This window comes from Dasypus novemcinctus, chromosome 1, assembly GCF_030445035.2.
Source record: "Dasypus novemcinctus isolate mDasNov1 chromosome 1, mDasNov1.1.hap2, whole genome shotgun sequence".
In the NCBI taxonomy this organism is placed as follows: domain Eukaryota; kingdom Metazoa; phylum Chordata; class Mammalia; order Cingulata; family Dasypodidae; genus Dasypus; species Dasypus novemcinctus.
Genome location: NC_080673.1, coordinates 157,175,720 through 157,198,968, shown reverse-complemented (window position 1 = coordinate 157,198,968; position 23,249 = coordinate 157,175,720). Strand labels below are relative to the sequence as shown.

The window sequence follows — 23,249 nt, the reverse complement described above, 5'->3', positions numbered from 1 at the left end:
TTCTTCTTGGCCTCCAAATTCTTGCCATTTTTCTAAGCCTCCTCTTTTTCCTTTGGCTTCCTGTCTTTTCCTTTTTAGGGCTCTCACCTACAACCGCTAAATCTCCTGTTGGTCTATTATGCAGCACCTATTATGCTGTTTAGGTATTTTTCTGTCTCACCTCACACTAGTCAAGCTATCCCCAGAGACCTCTTGTCAATAAATATTAAGCCTGGTTGCAAAAACAGAATTCTTTTTCTGGAAAAGTTTTATGCCTACTCTTTAAAAAACTATTTTTTTTTTCTTGCTAAGCAGAAAATGCTCAAACTCTGTAGATGTTCAAAGTTCACACATTATATGGAGTCTTATTTACCTAATTGATAGCCCCAGTTATTTCTGTTCCTAATCTGCTATCTCAAATTCTCTCAAAGTGTTAAAACAACAGGAATAGAGTTCCCTATCACCACCAATATATGCTCTCAGAAGTGCCTACTGCTGCCATGTGACCCTTGGGGACGTCTTATCTTAAGATTTCATTCTGCTCTGCACCATCTCCCTGAACTACATCAATGGGACAGTGGGTGCTCTACAGTCAGTCCTAACTTTTCAGTGGTTTTTGTTCTGTTTTGTTTTGTTTTATTTTGTTTCTGAGGGAGCAGGATTCAAAGGTGAGTGCAATCTGATAAAGGTACCCTCCTGTATATATTGATATTATATGATTTCTTATTATAATATCAACTGTTCTTCCCTCAGCATTTGTTATTTAATAATTGCATGCCCTCTGGAGCTAGACTATCATGTGTCTTATTTAAACTAACCTCTCAGCAGTACCAACTCTCTTTCTCACCTCACCGTAGCTGGGGTTATAAAGAAGAGAGTTGTGACAGTCTCAGAAACATGACCATATGGCATACAAACATTTCTGAGACCAGCACTGGAATTATCAGGACACTTCTACCTGATGTTCATTTTTTTTATTGCACAATTATTGAGTACCATTAATATTCAAAGGTATCATTCTTGGAGTGGTGAAATACGATCTAGAAGTTACAGCTTTTAACAGCTAAGAATTTATAATCCAATGGGAATCATAAAACACATTCCCCAGAGCCAGGTTGCAAGGTGGAACAAGATAAAATTAATAGGCTTCCATTTTTATACCTCATGGTCATTACATTTGTGTTTTCTACAGAAGCTTTCTTAATATTATCTTTTTGAAGTACTCAGCATGATAAAGCTCACTTCCCAATCATTTATACAAACTGAGCATGAGAAATTAAGATTTAATCACCATTGCTGGTTGTTTCAACTTGAATTGAAAACCCTTGACTTCAGAAATAATGGAGTCTGATGTAGTACATTTAGCATTTGGACATTTTGTTTTTGTTTCTTCTTGTGGAAAGAACAAGTCATCTTCCAGAAAGGTGCAGGAGGTACTTTCTATGACAAAATAAGGCTTTTTAAATCACCCTGTCCCACATAACAATTCTAAAACAATTCAGTCTCAGAATTGAAATTCAGCTCCTGACAATGGGTATCACTGGAAGTAGAATTGTCACCAGGATCTGTCCAAATGGAAGTCAGGTTATCTCATTTAACAGTGGTTAGAACTGGAATGCAAGAAACCATTTCCAAAATAAGCATATATACACAAAAACAAAGTATTTGTCAAGGAACACATGGGAAGTATATAAAAGACAGTTCCAGAATTCTTATGTTCATGTGGTTTGTAAAGGTGTATGTTCTATAAAAATCTGTACAGCTCAAGAGCACAAAATTTTGTTGTCGAGTTTCCTTTCTTCCATGACTTGGCAGAATTAGTTTTCATCTTCTATACATGGATCACTTAGGTGTAATGTCATTCTTCTTCAGGAAAGAATTTCCTCACCCTGTAAAGAATGAGGTTTTCTTATATCTTCCAGGGGTCTAGGACGATTATTGTGAAGAACAGCTACAGTGAAGGCTACTGTGGGGTCTTCCCTTGTTCACATAGAAGACATGAAGGATATTACCAAAAAAATAATAGTTTAGAAGTCTCTCTCAAACACATTTACAGAAAAATTGTCAGAGTATTCTTCAATTTTAAAAAAAAATTGAAAAGCCTGCGATCTTTGTACTGGATCCAAAAGTCAACAACTCTAAAGCAAGATATTCCCCATCAGTAACCCCATATAGAATTTCCTTTTGTGACAATTTTGCAAGATGACCCTCTGGGTTGGCTTTCTGTGTCTGATCACCAGGTTTCTGCAATCTCTGTGAGGACTCTCAGCAGCTCAGCAAATGTAGGGCGGCTTTTTGGTTTCTGGAAAAAGGAAAATGGGGTGATCAGGTCAGTTTAAGACTCACTCAGATACCAGCTCTGGAATTTGTCAGCAGGGACCTGAATCCAAGCTAGTTCTCCACAAAATGAAGAGAAATATTTCTTGGCTGACATATAACAGCTTGATGGGCAGTTGAACAAGACAAGAGTATAAAAATGGAAGAGTAGAAAGCATTGCAAACTTAAAGTGGTGACAGCTGCAAACACTAGCAACATGTGGTTATTTAAATTTAAATTAATTACAATTAAATAAATGTAAAAATTCATTTCTTCATTCACAATAGCCACATTTCAAGTGCTCAATAGCCAGGTGTGGCTAGGGTCTACCATATTTAACAGTATACATACAGAACATTTCCATCAGGAGGGAGTTTCTATTGGATAGCCACTGCCCTACAGATGTAGTTGGAGTAAAAAAAGGAGCTGGGAAAGAGGTGGTGATCTCAAGTACCATGCTCCCAGTATCAGTCCCAGTTATTATTTACTATGCCTGATCTCCTAAAGAGAAAAGGATTTCAGTTAGAAAACAAATGTTTTCTTATGGGACTTTGTAGGTTCTAGAGCACAGGTTGTGTTTTCTTGGACCCCAGTCAAAAAAATTCCTGGCCACAAAGCCAGGATTATGTATTTTTTCCTATTTTACCATGGAATGTGGTTTGGCCTTGACATATGAGGAATGAAGAAGAGATGGCCCTGTTAGCATCTTGGAATACATGGGAAATAGAACTAGGCATGGTAGCCACATTCTCACAAAGGTCACCTTCAGCAACATCAGTGGGGAGATACCCCTCTTAGTGGCTAATAAACAGAGGATAACATTAAGGAGGAAAGAGCAGAAGAATATGTAAGCACACATGAGAGTCTTCTTTGAGTTTACAAGGATAAATTGTGGCTACTCAGCAGTGAAAGACCGAAATCTTTCCCTCAAGAATCAAGAACAAGCAAGGATCTTATTCAGTATTGTACTGGAAGTTCTGGCCAGAGCAATTAGAAAAGAAAAAGAAATGAAAGGCATCCAAATTGGACAGGAAGATATAAAACTATCCTTATTTGCTGATGACATGATCCTATATATAGAAAATTCCAAATAATCTACAAGAAAGCTACTAGAGCAAATAAATGAATTCAGCAAATTGGTGGGGCACAAGACACAAAATTCAGTGGTGTTTCTTTCACCGGCAATAAACAATCCAAAGAAATCGAGAAAACAATTCCATTTACAATAGCATCTAAAAGAATTGAATACCTAGGTATAAATTTAACCAAGGGTATAAAGGACCTATACATGGAAAACTACAAATCATTGCTGAAAGAAGACATAAATAAATGGAAAGATATCCCATGTTCATGGATTAGAAGACTTAATATTGTTACGATGTCCATAATACCCAAAGCTATGTATAGATTCAACACAATCCCCATCAAAACTCCAAAAGTCTTCTTTGCAGAAATGGAAAAGACAATTATCAAACTCATATGGAAAGACAAGGTACCCTGGATATCCAAAAACATCTTGAAAAAGAAGAACAAAATTGGAGGATTCACAATTCTTGACTTTAAAACCTATTACAAAGCTGATGAGTGAGGTGGGGAGGAGGGGGGTATATGGGAACCTCTTATGTTTTTTAATGTAACATTTTTTTAGATGTAGATATCTTTTTAAAAGTGCAATTTACAAAAATGATGGGGGTGGGGGATGGGAAGTGAGTTATATGGGAACCTCATATGTTTTTTAATGTGACATTCTTTGTGATTGTGATCTATTAACTTTAATTTTAAAAGTGTTAATAAAAAAGATAAAACTTATTACAAAGCTATAGTAATCAAAATAGTGTGGAACTGGCAAAAGGGCAGGCATATAGACCAATGGACTAGAACTGAGAGTTCAGAAATAAACCCATATATAATAGTCAACTGATTTTTGACAAGCATGTCAAGGCCACCCAGTGGGGACTCAGTAGTCTCTTCAACAGATGGTACTGGAAAAACTGAATATCCATAAGCAAAAGAATGAAGGAGGACCCCTATTGTATTAGCCAGTCAAAGGGGTGCTGATGCAGAATACCGAAAATCTGTTGGGTTTTATAAAGAATATTTATTTGGGTTAGTAGCTTACAGCTACAAGCATAAGTTACTTCCCTCACCAAAGTCTGTTGCCACATGTTGGAGCAAGATGGCTGCCAGTCTCTGCAAAACTTCAGCCTTCCTCTTCCTCTTAAGGCTCTGTGGGCCCAGTTTCTTCCAATATTAGGTGTAGGCTTGGATAAGTCTCATCTCTCTCCCAGGGCTTGTCCCTTCCCAGGCTCAGCTGCTCTGTTCTGTAGACTGTCAGGCTTTCTCTCTTCCCAGGCCTTCTGCCATGTCTATGGAGCCATTTCTATTCCTCTGTGTTCTTCTCCTGTATGTTTACTTTCAGGGGCTCCAGCATCAAAATTCCAGCTCTCTCCTCTGCCATCTCATTTCTCTGTGAGTCCCCACCCCAACATCCTACTGACATGGCCCAAAGCCTTAATCATAATTTAATCAAGTACAAGTAAAACCTCTAAATTTAATGCAATCTAATACATGCAGAGAAATAGACCAATTTACAAACATAATCCAGTATCTATTTTTGGAATTCGTAAACAACGCCAAACTACCATACCTACCTCACATCATTACAATACTTAACTCAAAATGGATCAACATCCTGAATATAACAGCTAAAACTATAAAACTCTTAGAAGAATACAGAGGGGAAAATCTTCAATATCTTTTAGGCAATGGATTCTCAGACTTTACAACAAAAGCATAAGCTTTTGGCAGATTATGAGACTTTATCAAAATTTAAAATAATTCATGTATCAAAGGTCATTAAGAAAGTAAAAAGACAACCTACAGAATGGGAGAAAATAGTTGTTCTCTGTTATCTGAGAGGGCTTGATATCCAGAATATATAAAAAACTCCTACACCTCAACCAAAAAAAAGACAACTCAATTAAAAAATGAGCCAAAGACTTGAAAAGAAATTTCTCCAAAGAAGATATACAGACAGCCAATAAACACATGAAAAGATGATCATCTTCATTAGCCATTAGGGAAATGCAAATCAAATCCACAATGAGATACCACTTCACACCTACATGAATAGCTATTGCTTAAAAACAAATTAGAAAATAAGTGTTGAGGAGGATGTGGAGAAAATAGGAACTTTTGTGCATTTTTATGGGAATATACAATGGCATAGCCACTGTGGAAAATAGTTTAGTGGTTCCTCAGAAAGTTGACCCAGTAATCCCACTTGGTATATACCCAAAAGAATTGAAAGCAAGGACTTCAAACAGGTATTTGTATACCAATGTTCATAACAGCTAAAAGTTGGAAGTAACCCCAGTGTCTATCAGCAGATGAATGGATAAACAAAATGTGGTATATACACACAATGGAATATTATTCAGCCATAAAAAGAAATAAAGTTCTAATGCATTCTACAACATGGATGGATCTTAAAAACAACATGAGTGAAATAAGCCTACATGAAATAACTAAAATACACAAATTCATAGTGACAAAAAGCAGAGTAAAAGTTACCAAGGGTGTGGTGAGATGGATGAGAAATGGGGAGTTAATTCTTAATGGGTGCAGAGTTTCTGCTAGGGATTATGGAATATTTTTGGTCAAGGAAGATAGTGATAGTAGCACATCATTATCAGTGTAAGTAATACTACTGAATTGTACACTTGAAGGTGATTAAATGGGCAGTGTTATGTTGTATGTGTTACCGTAATTTAAAAAAGAGTAACTTCTGGAGATTTTTTAGGAGGCTGGGGTACAGCAGGCAAAGCCTATGAAACATATAGGCAAAGCCTATAAAATAATCACATTTTAACTTGGAGGTAGCTAAGAACTTGAAGCTTCTGATTACATTAAAAATTTGTCAGTAAAATCAACTTTTGCATACAATTAAATCAACATTACCAAAAATGTTTTAATCGAGTTCTGACTACAGTCTGAAACTGACGTATACTTGGCCTTCCTATCAGCCCAGCATTCTATTAATCCACTTCCCTTTTCTGCCTCCTCTTTACAGTTACAATAGAACCTCAGTAAATACTTTATGTATATGTACATGTGTGTTGTTGCATATACAATATATATTGCCAGCTATTTACTTTGTCCTTGCAAAGTCTACACTTTTAAGACATCTGTTTGCTACTAACAGCTTACTTATCATTATACTAGGTCTTTCAAGATTCCTTGCGGAAAATATTTCCACAAATCAAGTGAGTTTAGTGTTGTTACATAAAATAAAATGGCTGCCTGCACTGGGTGTTGTCTAGAGGGACTCTTTTCCAAGGATTGTCCAGAAGACAAGCAATTGATCTTCGTGGCTTTCAGAGAAAATGGAACAATGGAAAGCATTCTTCAGAACGGAAGATAGCTTCACCTGCTGGTAAACCCAGTTGGGTCCAGTAGAGATAGTGTATCAGAATGAACAAGCACACTATAGTAATCAATATACATCTGCTCCCCACTTTGTAAGTTCCTGACTCCCATGTAAAACAGAAACAACGTCAGCCAATCACAACGTTTCCTCGCTCGCTTCTGGCGCTTGCCCTGCACAAGCTTCCCCTTTCCACACTCTCCGTGGAGCTGTTTCCCATGTGTACCTTGAATGCTGCCTGAGTAAATCATAAACTGCTTAAATAAACTCCCACAAATGATACCTTGTTTACTATTTTATTTTCACACTGTAGAAGGGGTCTTTGTAAAATTAATAGTTTTCTGGAATGTGAATAACCACATCACTCTTGAAATACTGAATTTTTAGATTTTGTGGATTGGGAAACAGTAATTTCTTTTTCAGCCAGGAGGACTACTCATCAAGCTGTGACTTTTTTCTGGGCTGAAACTGTCAGCTGAAGAGAGAAAGAAGCTGTCAAAATCACAGGGAGGCTGATAAGGGGAGAGGTATGTTGAGTCACATCCAGAAAGGCATAGGTGGGACATAAGTTCCTCTGGCTTTATTTTTAAGGCTGGCATTTCAAGAAGAAGAGAAACCAGGCGCTTTTAAGAGAGAACTTCCTGAGTGATAGTTCCTGGAATACTTTGTATCCTCATTCCTATTCTGGTTTAATCTCTCTATAGTCTCAGAAAATAATAAAAGTAGAGTACAAAAAATAAAAATGCCGGGAAACGGACTTTGGCCCAGTGGTTAGGGCGTCCGTCTACCACATGGGAGGCCCGCGGTTCAAACCCCGGGCCTCCTTGACCCGTGTGGAGCTGGCCCATGCGCAGTACTGATGCGTGCAAGGAGTGCCCTGCCACACAGGGGTGTCCCCCGCGTAGGGGAGCCCCACACGCAAGGAGTGCGCCCGTGAGGAAAGCCACCCAGCGCGAAGGAGGGAGCAGCCTGCCCAGGAATGGCGCCGCCCACACTCCCCGTGCCGCTGACGACAACAGAAGCGGACAAAGAAACAAGACGCAGCAAAAAGACACAGAAAACAGACAACTGGGGGAGGGGAGGGGAATTAAATAAATAAAAATAAAATCTTAAAAAAAAAAATGCCATCCTTTCTTAATATGGAAGTTTAACAAATCTAGTACTACCCTTAGTTTCCATCAACCTATTCTGTTGGGGGTAAAACATACAATCTCTGAGGTTTTAGAGGCATCAAGAGTTTCTGCAAGAACTGATCTCAGAAAGATAAGACCTGGAAAATGCACCAAATTCCTCAGATGAATGGCCATTGCTAAAATACAAAATGGAAGGGAATGGATGTGGCTTAAAGCAGTTGAGTGCCCACCTCCTACACGAGAGTTCCTGGGTTTGGTTCCTGGTGCCTCCTAAAGGTAAAGCAAGGAGACAACAAGCAGACAATGAGCACAGATGAACAAACAGAAAAGGAAGCCATCTGGCGTGGGGGTGCAGGGGGATGGAATAATGAGTCTGTAGTGGGAGTGTCAGAAAGAAATAGTACGTCAGGATCTCTGGGATCATTACTGTGAAACAGATATCTTTTTCTACCATAATGGAGTGATGTTTGCAATAATCAGGTCTGCTATCGGATATTGGGATGGCCACTTACCTCATGCCAGCAGCTGTACATGACTTCGTATATGGACATTGGTGCCAGGTAAGGACGGTACAGCCTGAAGCCTTTAGAAATGGCTTCCACAACTTGTAAATTTGACTTATTTTCAAAAGGCATTTTGCCTTCCGTAAAAACTTCCCACATCAAAACTCCTGCAAATAAAATGCACAAAAACAAGGGATAGAGAAACATGGTTACTTGGAACTGAAAGAGCGCTTTCAAACTACAAGGTATTATTATCCTCCTCCAGCCTTTGAGTTATAAACATGCAGAATGAAAGCAGACCATGTACATCTCAGTTTCTGAAGAAGCCTGTAAGTTGAGTATACTCCAAGGGAAAACATCGGGCTTTACTGACTCCCTGACTGAAGAAGATGCTGGCAATATTTCCATTTCTAAGTACTGCTCATGCTCCTCCTCCCTGAAATCAATGAAACTTTCTGCCATTCCAGAGGAAATAACAAGAATTGTGTGAGCCTCAGCTTCCTGCTAAGACTAACAGCTTCCCAACCACAGTAGATGGCATGTGTTCCCCCTTCCTGAGGCAGGTAAGTGTAAGGCGTCTGGTCCGTCTGGTCGGAATAAAGCCATAACAGCTGGGACCCCCCTGGTCAGAATGTAGCCATGAGACCCCATCCAAAACCCCCCCAGGGAAGGCCGCTGCTTGAGAACACAGCTGTAACCATTAGTGGAAAAGCGCGCCAAGACCCTGGTCACCAGGTCCCGTTTGAAACTCCTGGGCTCAAAAGAAGCCCCAGAAAATTCCAAACAGAAAGGCCCCCAATTGGCTCCTTGAAAGCTGACAGGTGAAGGTAGAAAAGCAGCCAATTGGGACATGGCAAGGGGGAGGAAGAAAGGCCTTAGAAAGGTCTACTCGGGGCCCCACGCACACGTCTCACCCTGTAGCACGCCTGCACCTGTGTTTTGGTTGTGTCCTATCTCTTTTCTCCTTTCTTAGTAAACTCTTTACTCCCTTGCCTACCCTATGGCATGGCCTTAAAAGGCGACATAGCCAAGAACCTCGAAGCCCAGAAACCCAGAGGGTTCTGCTAACATTCATTCCTAATGAGAGATTAGACTGCTAGATGGAGCCCCAGACTATCTAGCAGGAGCTCTATACGTAGCAGGTATTCAGTAATCATCAACTGTTTGTTTGATTAATGAAACTCAAGAATTCCATTTAATCACTCACTTATTCTTCAAATATTTATTGAGCGTTGACTGATTAAAGGTAAGGTCTGTGTTAGGGTCCGAGAATTCCACAAGAACAGGACCAATTCATGGCCTCAAGAAGTTTATTGTCCAGTAAGGAAGAGGGACATGTGGCCAGGTAAAAGTAAAACTCAGAAGGCTCCAATTGTTCTGCAATCACTTGATAAGGATCTTGTGTTGTTCTACATTGGTTTCTAAGATGTGGGCTCACAACTTAACTATTCTCCAGTACAGCTTAACATGTCACCTCTGAGATACCACATATCAGTGGAAACCTAATGAGACCACTGATACAAGTCTAACCTTATTGTGGACAATAAAATTCATACTCTTCTCAAGGCCCAGATGTCTCTCCAAATACAAAAGTGACGTATTATTATACATTCATTGCTACTTTTTGGAAATCAACTCAAAATGCAAACTCCATTGGACACGGGTCTTTAGTGTCTCTTTCTCAATGCGGAGAATTATCAAATATCTAAGAGGCCTAAATAAATTCCACAAAATTTGAAGATAATGAAGTAAAATGAGGTGGTATCATTATTTAATTCAGTTTTTAACTTCAGGTTGTCAACTGAACAGTTTGGGAATAATCAAGCTGCTTAGTAGTTAGACAATAATGTTTATTAATTACACTCAAGAGTCAATGTTGCTGTAAGGTTAGTTTTTCTAGCTAGTCTTTGTGGTGTGAAGAAGTTGAATGGGTATATTTTCTAGAGCAATAGAAACTTCATTATGATTTTATGGCAAGTACTCATTGGATAAGGAGAAGATCCAAAGTCATATGTGTGACTGTAGCTGCCAAAGGCAACCTGGGTGTAACTAGAGCATCTAATACAGTGGCACAGTTTTAAGACCTCTTTAAAAAGCTACATCATATTAAGAAATCAAAGTTTAAAAAAAGGATTGGCCCATTTTATTAAAGCAAACTCCATCAAATGAACAACAGATATACTCACCAAATGACCAGACATCAGATTTGCTGCTGTATTTGTTAAAGTGAAAAACTTCAGGAGGGGACCACTTGATTGGGAACTTGGCTCCAGAAGAACTGATATATTCATCATCCAAAACATGCCTAAGGTCATCAGATTCAAAGCACATTGAGTTAATGACCTCCAAGTTCTGTTTACTTCAAATTCCTTTCGTTAACTCTGAGTTGCTAAGAGATAACGTATCTTAACCCAGAAAGTTTCTGGTATACGTGCCCTTCCCCCCCCCCCTTTTTTTTAGCAAAATGGAAAAGTATCCTTTATAGTGTTTCCTCCCCAAACCAAGCCTTGATTGTGTTTATTTCATTTGACTCTTGGAAAACTACTGGAATACTTTAATCTAAAACATACCCCACATATTATGTTAGTTATGATAGTTTCTTTATTCTTAAAAGAAGCATGCTGAATGTTCTAACCACCATGCTTAGATAAATAAAAGAGCCCTCTTCTTATAATGGAAAAGAATGAATTTAAAGTTGAATGCCATATCTTCTTTCCTTATGCATGTATTTTTTTTGTGGGGCATATAGAAGGAGGGAAGAATAAAAGCCATATTTGAACATGTTACTTTTTATGTGAAAATCTCCAATGCATTAGAATTGCCCTATATGGAAAGAAATTGGGGCTCATTACCATCTTCTTTTAAGAATAACTGCAGCAAAATTTTAGCCCTCTTTCTTTCATGATAATTGTATGTAAGAAATTCCATGTGTGGGCATTTGAAGAAAGAGTCCATAATTAACGTCTGCTATGTTGTCCCTGAGGATATAATATATATTTGAATTATTTATTTTAATGGTTCCCTACACTCCTGCCTTTTTTCCCCCCAATCCCTACCTTATCATACCTTTGAATTTTATACTGAGTCAAGAAAAGGGGAGCAAAAGCTCATTTTCCCTAGATTTTGAGCTTCAAAAGTCTAGGCCATTCAAGAAAGGAGGACTGAGGTATTAACAAAATATTTGGAAGAATGGATCATAAAGAGTGAAATCACCACCACCACCACCACCATCCATCTAGAAAAAGATTCCCTGAGCTGGAAGGAGGAGGAGAATAGAGGATAAAGGGAAAGTATTGGAAATTGATGGGGCACTGAGTTAGGGTCCTGCACCCTGTACCCAACAGAGGCTGCCCAGATCATACAACAGAGAAAGAAGTTCCCACTCCCTACAATAGGTTGGTGGGATTCAAGAGCAGAGCAGAATCATCTTGATCAAGATGACAGAGTGATATGCCACAGAGCTCCATTCTCCCACGGAAGCTTTGATCAACCAGCAAGAACTGACAGAAACATCTTTCTAAAAGCTCCAGAAAACAAAGGATTGCAGTATCAGAGCAAGGACCAGATCAAGGAAAAGGCTTCTTAAAAGCAGCAGGATCTTCTGGAGTCCTGGCCATTCTCTCCCGCACCCCTCGCCGGCTCAGAGAAGAGCTGGCCAGCACTCCCACTGTAGCTCCCTGGTCTCCGTCCTGGAGGGAGCAGAGTAACATTTATGCATATACTGGGAGCATGTATGTCTGGCCCAAACTACCTGGTGGTGGCCTGAAGGACTCAATGTCCCAGAACTTGCCCTTCGTGTAGAACGCAGCTTACTGAGGACTCAAAGAAAAAGCTGTGGGAGAGTAGCCAAGTCATACTGTCTAAAGCAAGGGATTACTGACTGTAGAACATACAGTAAGTGCAGTGCTGATACTTGAGGAAACTGTTTCCTGGGGAAAGGTGTTTTCTTTTTAACTCCTCCTCCTCCTTTTTTTTTTTTTTTGGTAAGTTCTTTGTATTCAAGGAAAGTTTCATCATAACACTAGCTAGATATAAGGTTAAGGAGCAGAAGCCTCAGAGTCTAAATCCCAGTGATAACACATTAAAATAGCAAAATGTTCAGGTTTCAACAAAAGATCACAAAATACACAAAGAAACAGGAAGTGATGGCCTAGGCAAAGGAAAAGATTAAATAAAGCATTAGAAATTATCAGTGAAGAGGATCAGACCTGTGACATTCCAAAGACTTTTTAAAAATGGTCCTAAATATGCTCAGAGAGCTAAAGGACGACATAGACAAAGAACAAAAGGAAATCAGGAAAATGATAGATGAATACAAAGAGAATCTAAAAAAGAAATGGAAATTATGAAGAAGAACCAAACAAAACAGAAGACCACAGTAACAGAAATTGAAACTTCCCTACAGGGGTTCAGCAGCAGATTGGAACTGGCAGAACAAAGAATCTGTGAACCTAAAAAACAAGACAATTGAAATCATCTGTCTGAGGAGCTGAAAGAGGAAAGAATTGAAGAAACATGAACAAAGCCTGTGGGACACCATCAAGTACACCAATACGTGCATTGTGGAAATCCCAGAAGGAGAAGAAAGAGAAAGGGGAAGAGAGAATAGTCAAAGAAATAATAGCTAAAAGTTTCCCAAATTTAATGAAATGCATTAATATACACATCCAACCTAAATAGACCCCACACTTCACCATGCTATAATCAACCTGTCAAATGCCAAAGATAAAGAATATTCTGAAAGCCACAAGAGAAAAGCAATGTGTCACATACAAGGGAACCTCAATAACATTAAATGCCAATTTTTCATCAGAAGCTATGGAGACAAAAAGGCAATGGGAAGGTATACTTAAAGTGCTGAAAACAAAAAATATTCTGTATCAGGCAAAACTATCTTTCAAATGTGGAAGGGATTAAGACATTCCTAGATAAACAAAAGCTGAGGGACTTCATCACTGCTAGAAGAGCCCTACAAGAAACGCTAAAGAAAGTTCTGCGGGTTGAAAGGAAAGGAAGGACACCAGACAACTGACTATAGCCACATGAAAAAAAATAAAGGTCTCCAGTAAAGATAATGACATGGGTAAATATAAGTTCCAGCACTATCATATTTTTTATTTGTAACTCCACTTTTTACTTCCTACAGAACCTAAAAGGCAAATGCATAAAATGTAATCATTTTGGACTCATAAATTATAAACATGTAATTTGTGACAAGAACTACACAAAGGTGGGAGAGAATGGAGAGGTATAGGAACATGGTTTATGTATGCTACTGAAGTTGTTCAATTGGTATCAAAGCAAACGAGATTTAGAAGTATAGATTTAGGATATTAAATTTAAGCCCCATGGTAACCACAAAGAAAATATCAGAGAAGATGCAAGCTCATAGAGACAGAAAGTAGAGTGCAGTTTACCAGGGAGGGGTGCAGGGTTTCTGTTTGGGGTGGAGGGAAAGTGATAGCAACCGGTGGTGGTAAGGGTCCTGCAACATTGTGAATGTGATTAATCTCAGTAAGTGGTATGCTTGGGAGCAGTTGGGATGGGGAAATTTATGTTTTATATACATTCCCACAACTTAAAAAAGGAAAGGAAAATTAGAGATAATGGCAATTAAATGCAAAACATGATATGGGATGGGATCCAAGAAAGGAGGCGTAGAGGCTCAAAAGGGTAGTATTGAGACAGAAAAAATTGGAATGTAGAATGAAACTTTATATCATGGCAAATTTCTTGAACTTGGTAACTGCATTTAGGATGATTAGATAAATAAATATCCTTGTTCCCAGGCAATATGCATAGAAGTATTATGTGTTCAAGGAGTATGATGTGTGCAACCTATTTCCAAATATTCAGAAAACGATAGATAAAAAGAGAAAGATATGGCAAAGGTGGCAAAATGTTAAAATTGGTATATCTGTACAGAATATTAATAACTGGGTGGATTGCAGGAAAAATATACCAAATGTGAGATATGGACTACAATTAGTAGTAATATTTGTCAATATTCTTTTATAATTTGTAACAAAGGTTTCACAACAATGCAAGATGTTAAGAGTGGGGTGATGTATAGGAGCCCTGCATAATGCTATGCATGTTTGTTTTGTAAGTTCGCACCTTTTACTATACACTTATTGTTTACGTATTTTCATGTATGAATGATAATACTTCAACAAAATTTTTTAAATAAAAAATATTGGTAGATCTGGGTATCTGGTGGGGGGTATGGGTTTGTATTATTTTTGCAACTGTCCTATCAGTTTGAAATATTTCAAAATAAAAAGTTGTAAAAAATGATTGTTATGTTACTACAATAAAATTTTAAAAGTGGTTACCTTAAAAAAAAAGAAAGAAAGAAAAGAAAAGAAAAGGAATAGAGTATGTGCTCACTTTACCTGTTAGAGCCCAGGACATGCAGAAAGATCCCAGAGAACAAATAGCTGGCTGTGCACAGATAAACAGGGCCTTAAATAGCCCTATGGAATTTTCTAATCTCAGAGAATGCCAGATCTGAAGGGATCTCAGAGAAACTCGGGATAGGGCAGCAGCTATCTCTATAGATGGCTGGCCAGAGACAAGGCTTGATGATGGTGACTGCGTAACAACTACCAAGCAGCCATCTATCTCCCTTCCAGTACAGTGACCCCATGAGACAGAGCACTTGGGGCTTGGACCCGGAGGAGAGTGAGGGAGAAACAGTGAGTTCACTATGATTAAATTTCTAGCACTCTGAAGGAATGGGGGATCAAAATATAAACTACGATGAGTTGTAGAAAAATGAGGTTATTTTTTTCACATTCCCAAGTTGTAGACGAGAATTCATAACCAGTGCACTTGATAAATGTGTTTTAATGACACAGAAAAATCAGAGATGAGCAAACAAATATATTCCTTTTTTTCCCCAGATATATGTATGTATCAGAAAAACTTTTTTCTTAACTTCACATATATGAAGAGCAGACTGAAAACATTTCTTGTTAACTTTTAAGATATACGAAAGTGCTAATTTTCTCATAAAGATCTGAAAGAAGATAAGAAGACCCCACCATAAACATTTACTTCATAGCTAAAATTGGTTCAAGTCCTAAAATTCAAAATGGGTCAGTAGGTCGTACAACCACACTAACACTTTCCTCAAAGAAAAATAAAGTGAAGCCAGTAGCATCTTCAGTTAGTCAGGAGACAAATATAAAATTCCTTTCTATGACTAAACAAAATAAATATATTTCATGTACCTCGTCATTCCAAAGTCTGAAATTTTTACCAGAAACGTAGAACTGACCAAACAGTTCCTTGCTGCCTACAGAAAGAAGAAAAAAATGCAAGTTTGAGAACACGTTTTTCTGTCAAAATTTTCTACTCTCCTTTTCCTTAATAAATTTGGGTCCAGCACCTCCTTCCTTTGTGAGCAGTCAAGTTATGTTTATACCTGTTGAAACCTGTCAAAACTTGATACCCGTAAATGCTATATATGATTCAATGGTCTGTCCTCACGGATTGATTTTAATGATTCTTTCAAGAAATAACCAAAAACAGAAAAGAAATGTTAACAGCTTTAATGTTTTTAAATTTTTTTAACTTTTTCAATAAATATTCTTGATAAATATGAAGATTAGCTCAATCTAGGTTAAGAGATGATTAAATATTAATCTAGATATAAAACAATTTTTAAAGCTTATCTTTATAAATAAAGAAAATAACCCATAAACATTACAGATAAGGGATAGTCATGTCATATCTGTGGGACCTATAATTGCTAATATATTTAAGGAATTACATTAAAAAGCATATACTTTTATAAATATAATTATTTATATGGTAATTTCACATTTCTTAATTACCACCATGAACAAAATATGGTACAATAGAATGCAAAGACAATCTATTTGATGCCCAAACAATCCATTTTCCGTCGACTTTAGGCAAAAATATCACTGATTTGGTAATTTAGTTCCAGGTAGGCTATTTGATAGAACTTTCTTTCTTCAGCTAATGTGTGGTTCAATTAGGCCAGCAACAAAACAAGAAATGGTAGGCCAAGGCAAGCCAGTTCGGAAGATACCCACCAAGAGCTGGCAATGATCTAAAAGTCAAACCACAAGGTAAGCTGTGGGCAAGAATCATCGTTAGCTGACATAATTTAAGTGGCAAGTAGGTGAATAAAATAGAGCACAAAAGAAAGCAATCAAGGAAGAAACCATGAAGAGTAGAAGAGTCTGCAAAAAGCCAGAACCGCCTCCCAGTTGAATTTTGAAATTCTAATTCTTTTCCAGAGGGGCAAACCTGCAGAGACTAGGAAGGTTAGCTAGGAGTGATTAATATAATATCCTCTCAATAACTGCAGTGTGCTGGAATCCGAGGAAGGTACCATGAGGGATGAAAAACAATGGTTCATGATATAATTACATGTAAGCAAGAGTCAGCATCGCTGGGCTCTTCTACTTACCAGGCACTGTTTTAAGTGTTTAAGCATATTAATTCATGTAAGCCTCCCAACAGACCTATTTGAGGGAGGAACTGTATGATTAATGCCACTTTACTAGTGTACCCAAGGTCACAAAGCTAGTAAGATAAAGAGCTTGTTCTTCACTCCAAAACCTCTGGAGTTTATTTTTTTCTCCCAGTTCACAATTTTTTTCTTTCTAATCCACTAAAGCAGGATATTCACACACCAAAATAATTGAGAGCCCTTACTTGCCAGTACCAGCGCTGGACTACAAAGGTGAGTAAGAATGTTTTTTCACCCTCAAGGAGCTCACAATTCAGGGGCTGAGACAGATACAGGATACACGCATCAAACAGTAAATGCTCCAGTCCTTCATGGCTGGGGAGCAAAGTTAATGGCCTAAAGCTACAGCCATTTTGCTATGCTTGTGGATTCTCTGGGTAAGGAATTTATGGGCAGTGCCCAGAGGAGATGGTTGTCTCTCCTGCACATCTGGGAACTGGAATTTCATGGAGCTTTATTCACTTGCATGCCTGGCACCTGCCCTGGGCAGATTCGAAGACCCGGCTCAGCCAGGAATGTTAACCAGGAAACCTGGTAGTGGCCTCTCCGTGTGGCCTGGGCTTTCTCAAGGCATGATGGCAGCAGGTAGTCAGGGGTCTTGGTATGGTGGGGAAGCTTGTTCGTCACTGCTGCGTCCAGCATAGTGCTTGGCTTATACCAGGCACTCAGTATATGTTTGATTATTGGTTGAAAGGAAGAAAGATGGAAGGCAGGAATGAGGAAGGGAGAGCACAAAGAAGGGAGAGAGGGAGAGAAGAAAATTAGTTTTAGTTAATTGATTAGTCAGGTGGAAAACTTGCTACTTGGCTACACCACCAGTGGGCAATTTTTACATCTTATTACACAAGAAATTGCATGGATAGGAAAGTGTTTAAAAATTAAGCCAAAGGGCACATTATTCAAAGTATGGAATGTAATTTTCATTTCCTTCTGCATGTACGTACAATGCATAAAATAATAAGTGGATTTGTACCATACTTACTAAATCCCTATGAATAAAGCAGTTTTTCTCCAGATATTCCATTCCCTCACATATATCCTGGCATACGCTCAGTAACATTTCCTTTCTAAGTTTTCCTTTTCTTTGCTTGAGGTAGTTAAGCAGGCTGCCATTTTCCATAAACTCCGTCACAATATAAAGTGGCTTCCGCTGTATACATACTCCATAAAGCTGAACCAGCCTTGAATGAGATAATTGCCTGTTGAAGAAAAACATCTACCAGTGAGCAGAAAAGTTTTCACGTTGTCAAGTGTTTGGACTCAAGTAGTAATATATACAGCCTATATCTTATTAAGATCAAAATTCTTCAGGACCTAAAAACTTCTTTTCCTCACGCTACAGTTTTACTAATTGTATAACACTTTACAAGGTGATATTATTCCACAGCATGATAGCTAAACATGTGAAGTACATTTTTTACTGTGCACAATTCTCAGCTCAGTCTATTTGTTTTTAATGAGTTTAAGGTTATTAAAAGAACTCAAAAAATTTTAAAAATTTACCACCTATATATCATTTTTCATCATCAAGATCATAAAATCATAATCCAACTGCAAAGAAAGTGAGGTCTTGAGTTTAAGCAGCATTTCCAAATTCATTGTAGATACATAATAGTACATGCCCATATTTCACTTATTAGCATTCTGTTTTTGCTCCTTTTCAATTTGTAAGTTTTTTGTTTCCTCATCACTGCTTCTCCTTGTCCAGGGCTCATGAACAGTCCCTGGGCCTTGAGTTTCAATCTTCCTAGCAGCAGCTGCTCAGACAAAAATTCTCAACAGACAAGAGGGAGGAAAGAGTGATTGATGCAGATAAATAGAAAATTAAACTCTAAAGAATAAAGCTATTTAAGAGGAAATTCCAAGATAAAGTTGGAGACTTGAAAAACATTTACCAAAATAAAGCCTTGTTCTGTATTTAGTGATTACCAACAATCAGAGTTCTCGAATGTTGCCTGTAACGCACAATGCAGAATTTTTTTGTCATCTAGACTTAAAAAGTTTATTGTTTCTTCTGTGGAATATAACACTTAATCTCTAACAGATTTTCATGCCAACTAATCATAGAAAACAATTTTCAAATTGATGTTTGTAATTTTACAAGTTATATAATAAGCCAATTCTCTGTTAGTCCAAAGTATCTTGAAATGTTACCTCTTCTTTTCATTCATGAAGGTAAAATAATATCAATGACTCAGAGAGAATTTACCTTAAAACAATGGGTCTGAGTAATTATTGACACATTACCATAGGATTAGCATATTAGAACACTCCATTTAAAGGGAAGAGAGGCATCAGAGAATCTAAATATGATTTTAATTTGAATATGTGTTTGTGTGTACTATATCTCTATATCCATGTCTATATGTAATCTCACATGATTTTGTCTGGTTTACCTTTCTAATTTCACAAAATGTACTTTCAGCTAAGAGATGCAATTTACAATGGCAGGAAAGCAAGTCTTGAAATGGAATATTAATTCACCATAAGAGATCCACCCACATGTAAGCAAGTAAGAATTGGCACTTTATACCTCATTGGCATCATAAAAACCACTGGCAAAAATCTATCTGAAGTGTGACAAAAAACAAATAAAGAAACCCTCATATATGTGGTCCAGTCTCACAAACAAGACAAATATTCTTCATAGGCATAGAAAGAAAAAAAGGACATTCTTTCTGGCTATAACTTTATTATGTATCAATGCACGTTTTTCCCCACACTTTAGAAAAGTTTATATGATTCATCGTGGGGCAACATATCACATTCATTTATATTTGTTACTTAAATATTTTCAGACTTTGCAGACTTCTTTTCTGACTCTTCTCTTTCCTAGGCAACCTTTTCATGTTTCAAGGTTTTAAATACTTCCGTTGGTTATTCTCAATTTAATATCTTCCACCCATCTCTCCTGTATTCCAGATTTACGTTTTGTTTTTCCCAAACTCATATTTACCTGACCACTTGACCACACTTAACTATCTCATAGGCCTTCAAATTCAGCATGTCCAAATCAGAACTCCATTATTTCCCCCAAACCTGTTCCTCAGCCAATCTTCCCCCATCTCAATACCATCCTCTGCCACATAGTACATATTTGGAGTGAAGGGGACTTGGCCCAGTGGATAGGGTGCGTCTACCACATGGGAGGTCCACGGTTCAAACCCCGGGCCTCCTTGACCCGTGTGGAGCTGGCCCATGCGCAGTGCTGATACACGCATGGAGTGCCCTGCCACGCTGGGGTGTCCCCGCATAGGGGATCCCCACACGCAAGGAGTGCTACCCGTAAGGAGAGCCGCCCAGTGCGAAAGAAAGTGCAGCCTGCCCAGGAATAGCGCTGCCCACACGGAGAGCTGACACAACAAGATGACGCAACAAAAAGAAACACAGATTCCCGTGCCTCTGACAACAACAGAAGCGGACAAATAAGAACACGCAGCAAACAGACACAGAGAACAGACAACCGGGGTGGGGGGGAAGGGGAGAGAAATAAATAAAAATAAATCTTAAAAAAAAAAATTTTTTTTGGAATCACCTTTGTTCCCCCAGTTTCCTTCCACTATCTGCCACTTTATCAGCAAGTCCTTATAACTCTATCTCCACAATATATCCTGAATCTATTCAACTATTTCCATCTCTGCCCTAATGCCACCTACCGTCATCTTCCACTTGGACTATAACAATAGCTTCCAACCAACTTTCCCACTCCCACTTTTGATTCCCAACAATCATTCTCCACTGAGCAGCCAGAGTGACCTACATGAAATATAAATTAGAACATTCATCTGCTTATAATACTCCAAATCTTCCTTGACCATCCAGTCCAAAAGAATTCCTAACCCCATCCCTGGTCTCTCTATTACATCACTGTTTTACAGTTTTAACGTTTACCTCTCTTTGAAATCATATTGCTCATGGATTGGTTTGCTGCCTCCTCCCTCACCATCCATCTACTAGAACTTATACATAATGTAAGCTCCTTAAGAGCAGGAATCTTACCTGTCTTCTTTACCATTATATTTCCAATACTTAGAATACATAGTTAGGAACAGATATTTGTTGAATGAATGAGTGAATGAATATAAGAAAACTGAATGATGATATTGGTTCCAAATTTTCCTCAGCAAAGCTAATTCTAACAAATAACATGAAACCTTTGAGAAATAAATTATTTCTAATTCAAGAGCTTACTCATGGATATTTCATCAAGGGTGTGCCATGTTCTTTGCTCTTAGCATGCTTTAACATAGCCCAGGAAATTAAAGCCAGGTCTCTAATTCCCAGGTACCTGCACCTTAGGTCTTCCGACCATTCATTCCTAAATTCTCATATCAGTAGAGGTATCTCTCAATAACTTACCCTCAAGACTTCTAAAAGTGGAACGCTCTCATTTCTTTTTGGTTCTTCTCTCATTTCACAAATTTACCTCCTGAATGGTTCTTCTTTACTTGATCTACTATATGTTTAATAACTCTTTATTCATTTACCGTTTTTAAATTTTGATTTTAAGGTACAAATGAAGGCTCAATACAGTTATGTAAAAGATCTGATAGAAAGACTAAAAGCTGAAAGGAAAATGACTGGGTTAGGAGAGCAGGTAAATTTTTTTCACTTTCTCTGTTTTCCGAACATTCTGATTTTCTAAAGACAGTTTAAATAATAAGGGCTAGGAATCTAACTAAAAACTAATTAATTTTGGAGTAAAAGACTTAAGGAGGGGGAAGCAAAAAAGAGTGTTTCACTTTCACTTTATTCAATTCTGTGTTCCATGTATTTAAATATGTAAAGCTTTTCTTTAAAAAACTAAAACAGTTAACTGTTAGGACATGAGGATGTAGAAATAAAATAGAATGAAATTAAATGTGATATTCAGTGAAAAAGTATTTAGATAAATTTAAAATACTTAGACCTATGCTGTTTATTATTATAAACATAGTTTCCTTATCTCTATGTAATGTACTGCTATTCATAAGTTACATCCAGAGACACAAGCCTATAGTTCAACAACTAAAACAAAAGATCCTTTAAAGTGATGCAGAATGGAATAAGTTACAGAAAACATAGTAGCTCCAAGTCAAAAGACCTGAGATCAAGTCAGTGTTTTATCTCCTATTGGCTGTGTGACCAGGGGCAACTTCTTTAAACTTTCTCTCCCTCAGTTTTTTTCCATGTGTGAAATGGAGATAATAAAACCTGTCCTTCTTCTTCCAATGAACATTAAATGAAATAATGTACATGAACCAAGATAAAGACGTAAATATAAAATTTGAAAGTTTAATTTATGGGCTGAAGTTGCCTCAGAGAGAACGGACTCATTTTCTTTCATTTTGCTAAATAAGCTTTAGCAGATGCTCTGGAAACCCCATGAGTACAGGTTCCCCGTTTAGTCTGACTTCATCAGTTTAGTAAGAGTGCAGTGTATATTTGAAATTTTTCTTTACTGCACTGAAAAATCTATACTGGTTGAAAATTTTGGTTAACAGTTATGGCACCAACTCTAAGGTACAGTACACAGTAGATTCTCAATAAATGTTTGTTGTTGTATCAGTTAAGATCACAGGTTTTTATGCCCAGACAGTTCTCAGTTCTGATTTCAATTAGAAGTTCTATCAACGATTTGTTTCTGTGACTGCAGGCAAAATGTATAAACTTTCTAATTTTCCACCTTTTCATCTATAAAATTGGGATAGTAATAGAATCTACCTCATAGAACTGTGGTGAAAATTCATTAACTCATTCAATAATTCACAAATATTTTTGAGCGCCAACTATATGCTGGTTGTCATTTTAGGCACCAGGTTGAACAAAGAGGGGTAAATAAGGTCCTAGTCATATGGAGCTTATGTTCTAGGGAAAAACAAAGCAAATATGCATGAATTGTGAAGTAATGACAAGTACTTTGATGGAACTAACATAAGGGAGCATATGAGAAAGCATTTGGCAAAATGTATTCCAACTTAAACAGGGCAGTCAGGATGACTTCTCAAAGGTGACATTTAACTATAAACTTGCAATAAGGAGGGAGCATGTGCAAAGAACATATACGTTTGGCAGACAGAGCTATTTATTTTCTAATGATGACTATATTTGCAACAGGATGTTAGAATGGAACTCTTTCTGTCTTGCTTTATAGAATCAGACAAAAATTAACTATGTTCCAACTCAAGAACACATTATGTCTATCTGAACTGACTTATTAGTAAGCCCTTAGGTTCATTCCAGCTTCTGCCAAAGCTGGTGCCATTTTCCACACTCCATGCATCTTCTATTACCCTCAAAATGTCATCCTCAGAGAATCTGACCTCAAAAGCCAATTAGGGCTTGAACCTTTCAAAAATTCTCTCATCATGAATCTAAACATCTCTAATGCTCATTTGTTTGC

The 23,249-nt window shown here is 37.8% G+C and overlaps 1 protein-coding gene across 2 annotated transcripts in view; it reads right to left on the bottom strand.

Moving 5' to 3' along the window:
* Positions 1-942: 942 nt before the first annotated feature.
* TXK (TXK tyrosine kinase) overlaps positions 943-23,249 on the bottom strand; it is a 72,955-nt gene continuing 50,648 nt past the window's right edge. For both annotated transcript variants that reach the window (XM_004469761.3, XM_004469760.3), the window contains exons 11-15: positions 17,850-18,066; positions 15,594-15,658; positions 10,545-10,663; positions 8,368-8,525; positions 943-2,281 (exon numbers count right to left, since the gene is read on the bottom strand). In XM_004469761.3, coding sequence (XP_004469818.1) covers positions 2,213-2,281; positions 8,368-8,525; positions 10,545-10,663; positions 15,594-15,658; positions 17,850-18,066 — 628 coding nt within the window. In that variant the 3' untranslated portion in view covers positions 943-2,212. The remainder of the gene's footprint in view (positions 2,282-8,367; positions 8,526-10,544; positions 10,664-15,593; positions 15,659-17,849; positions 18,067-23,249) is intronic.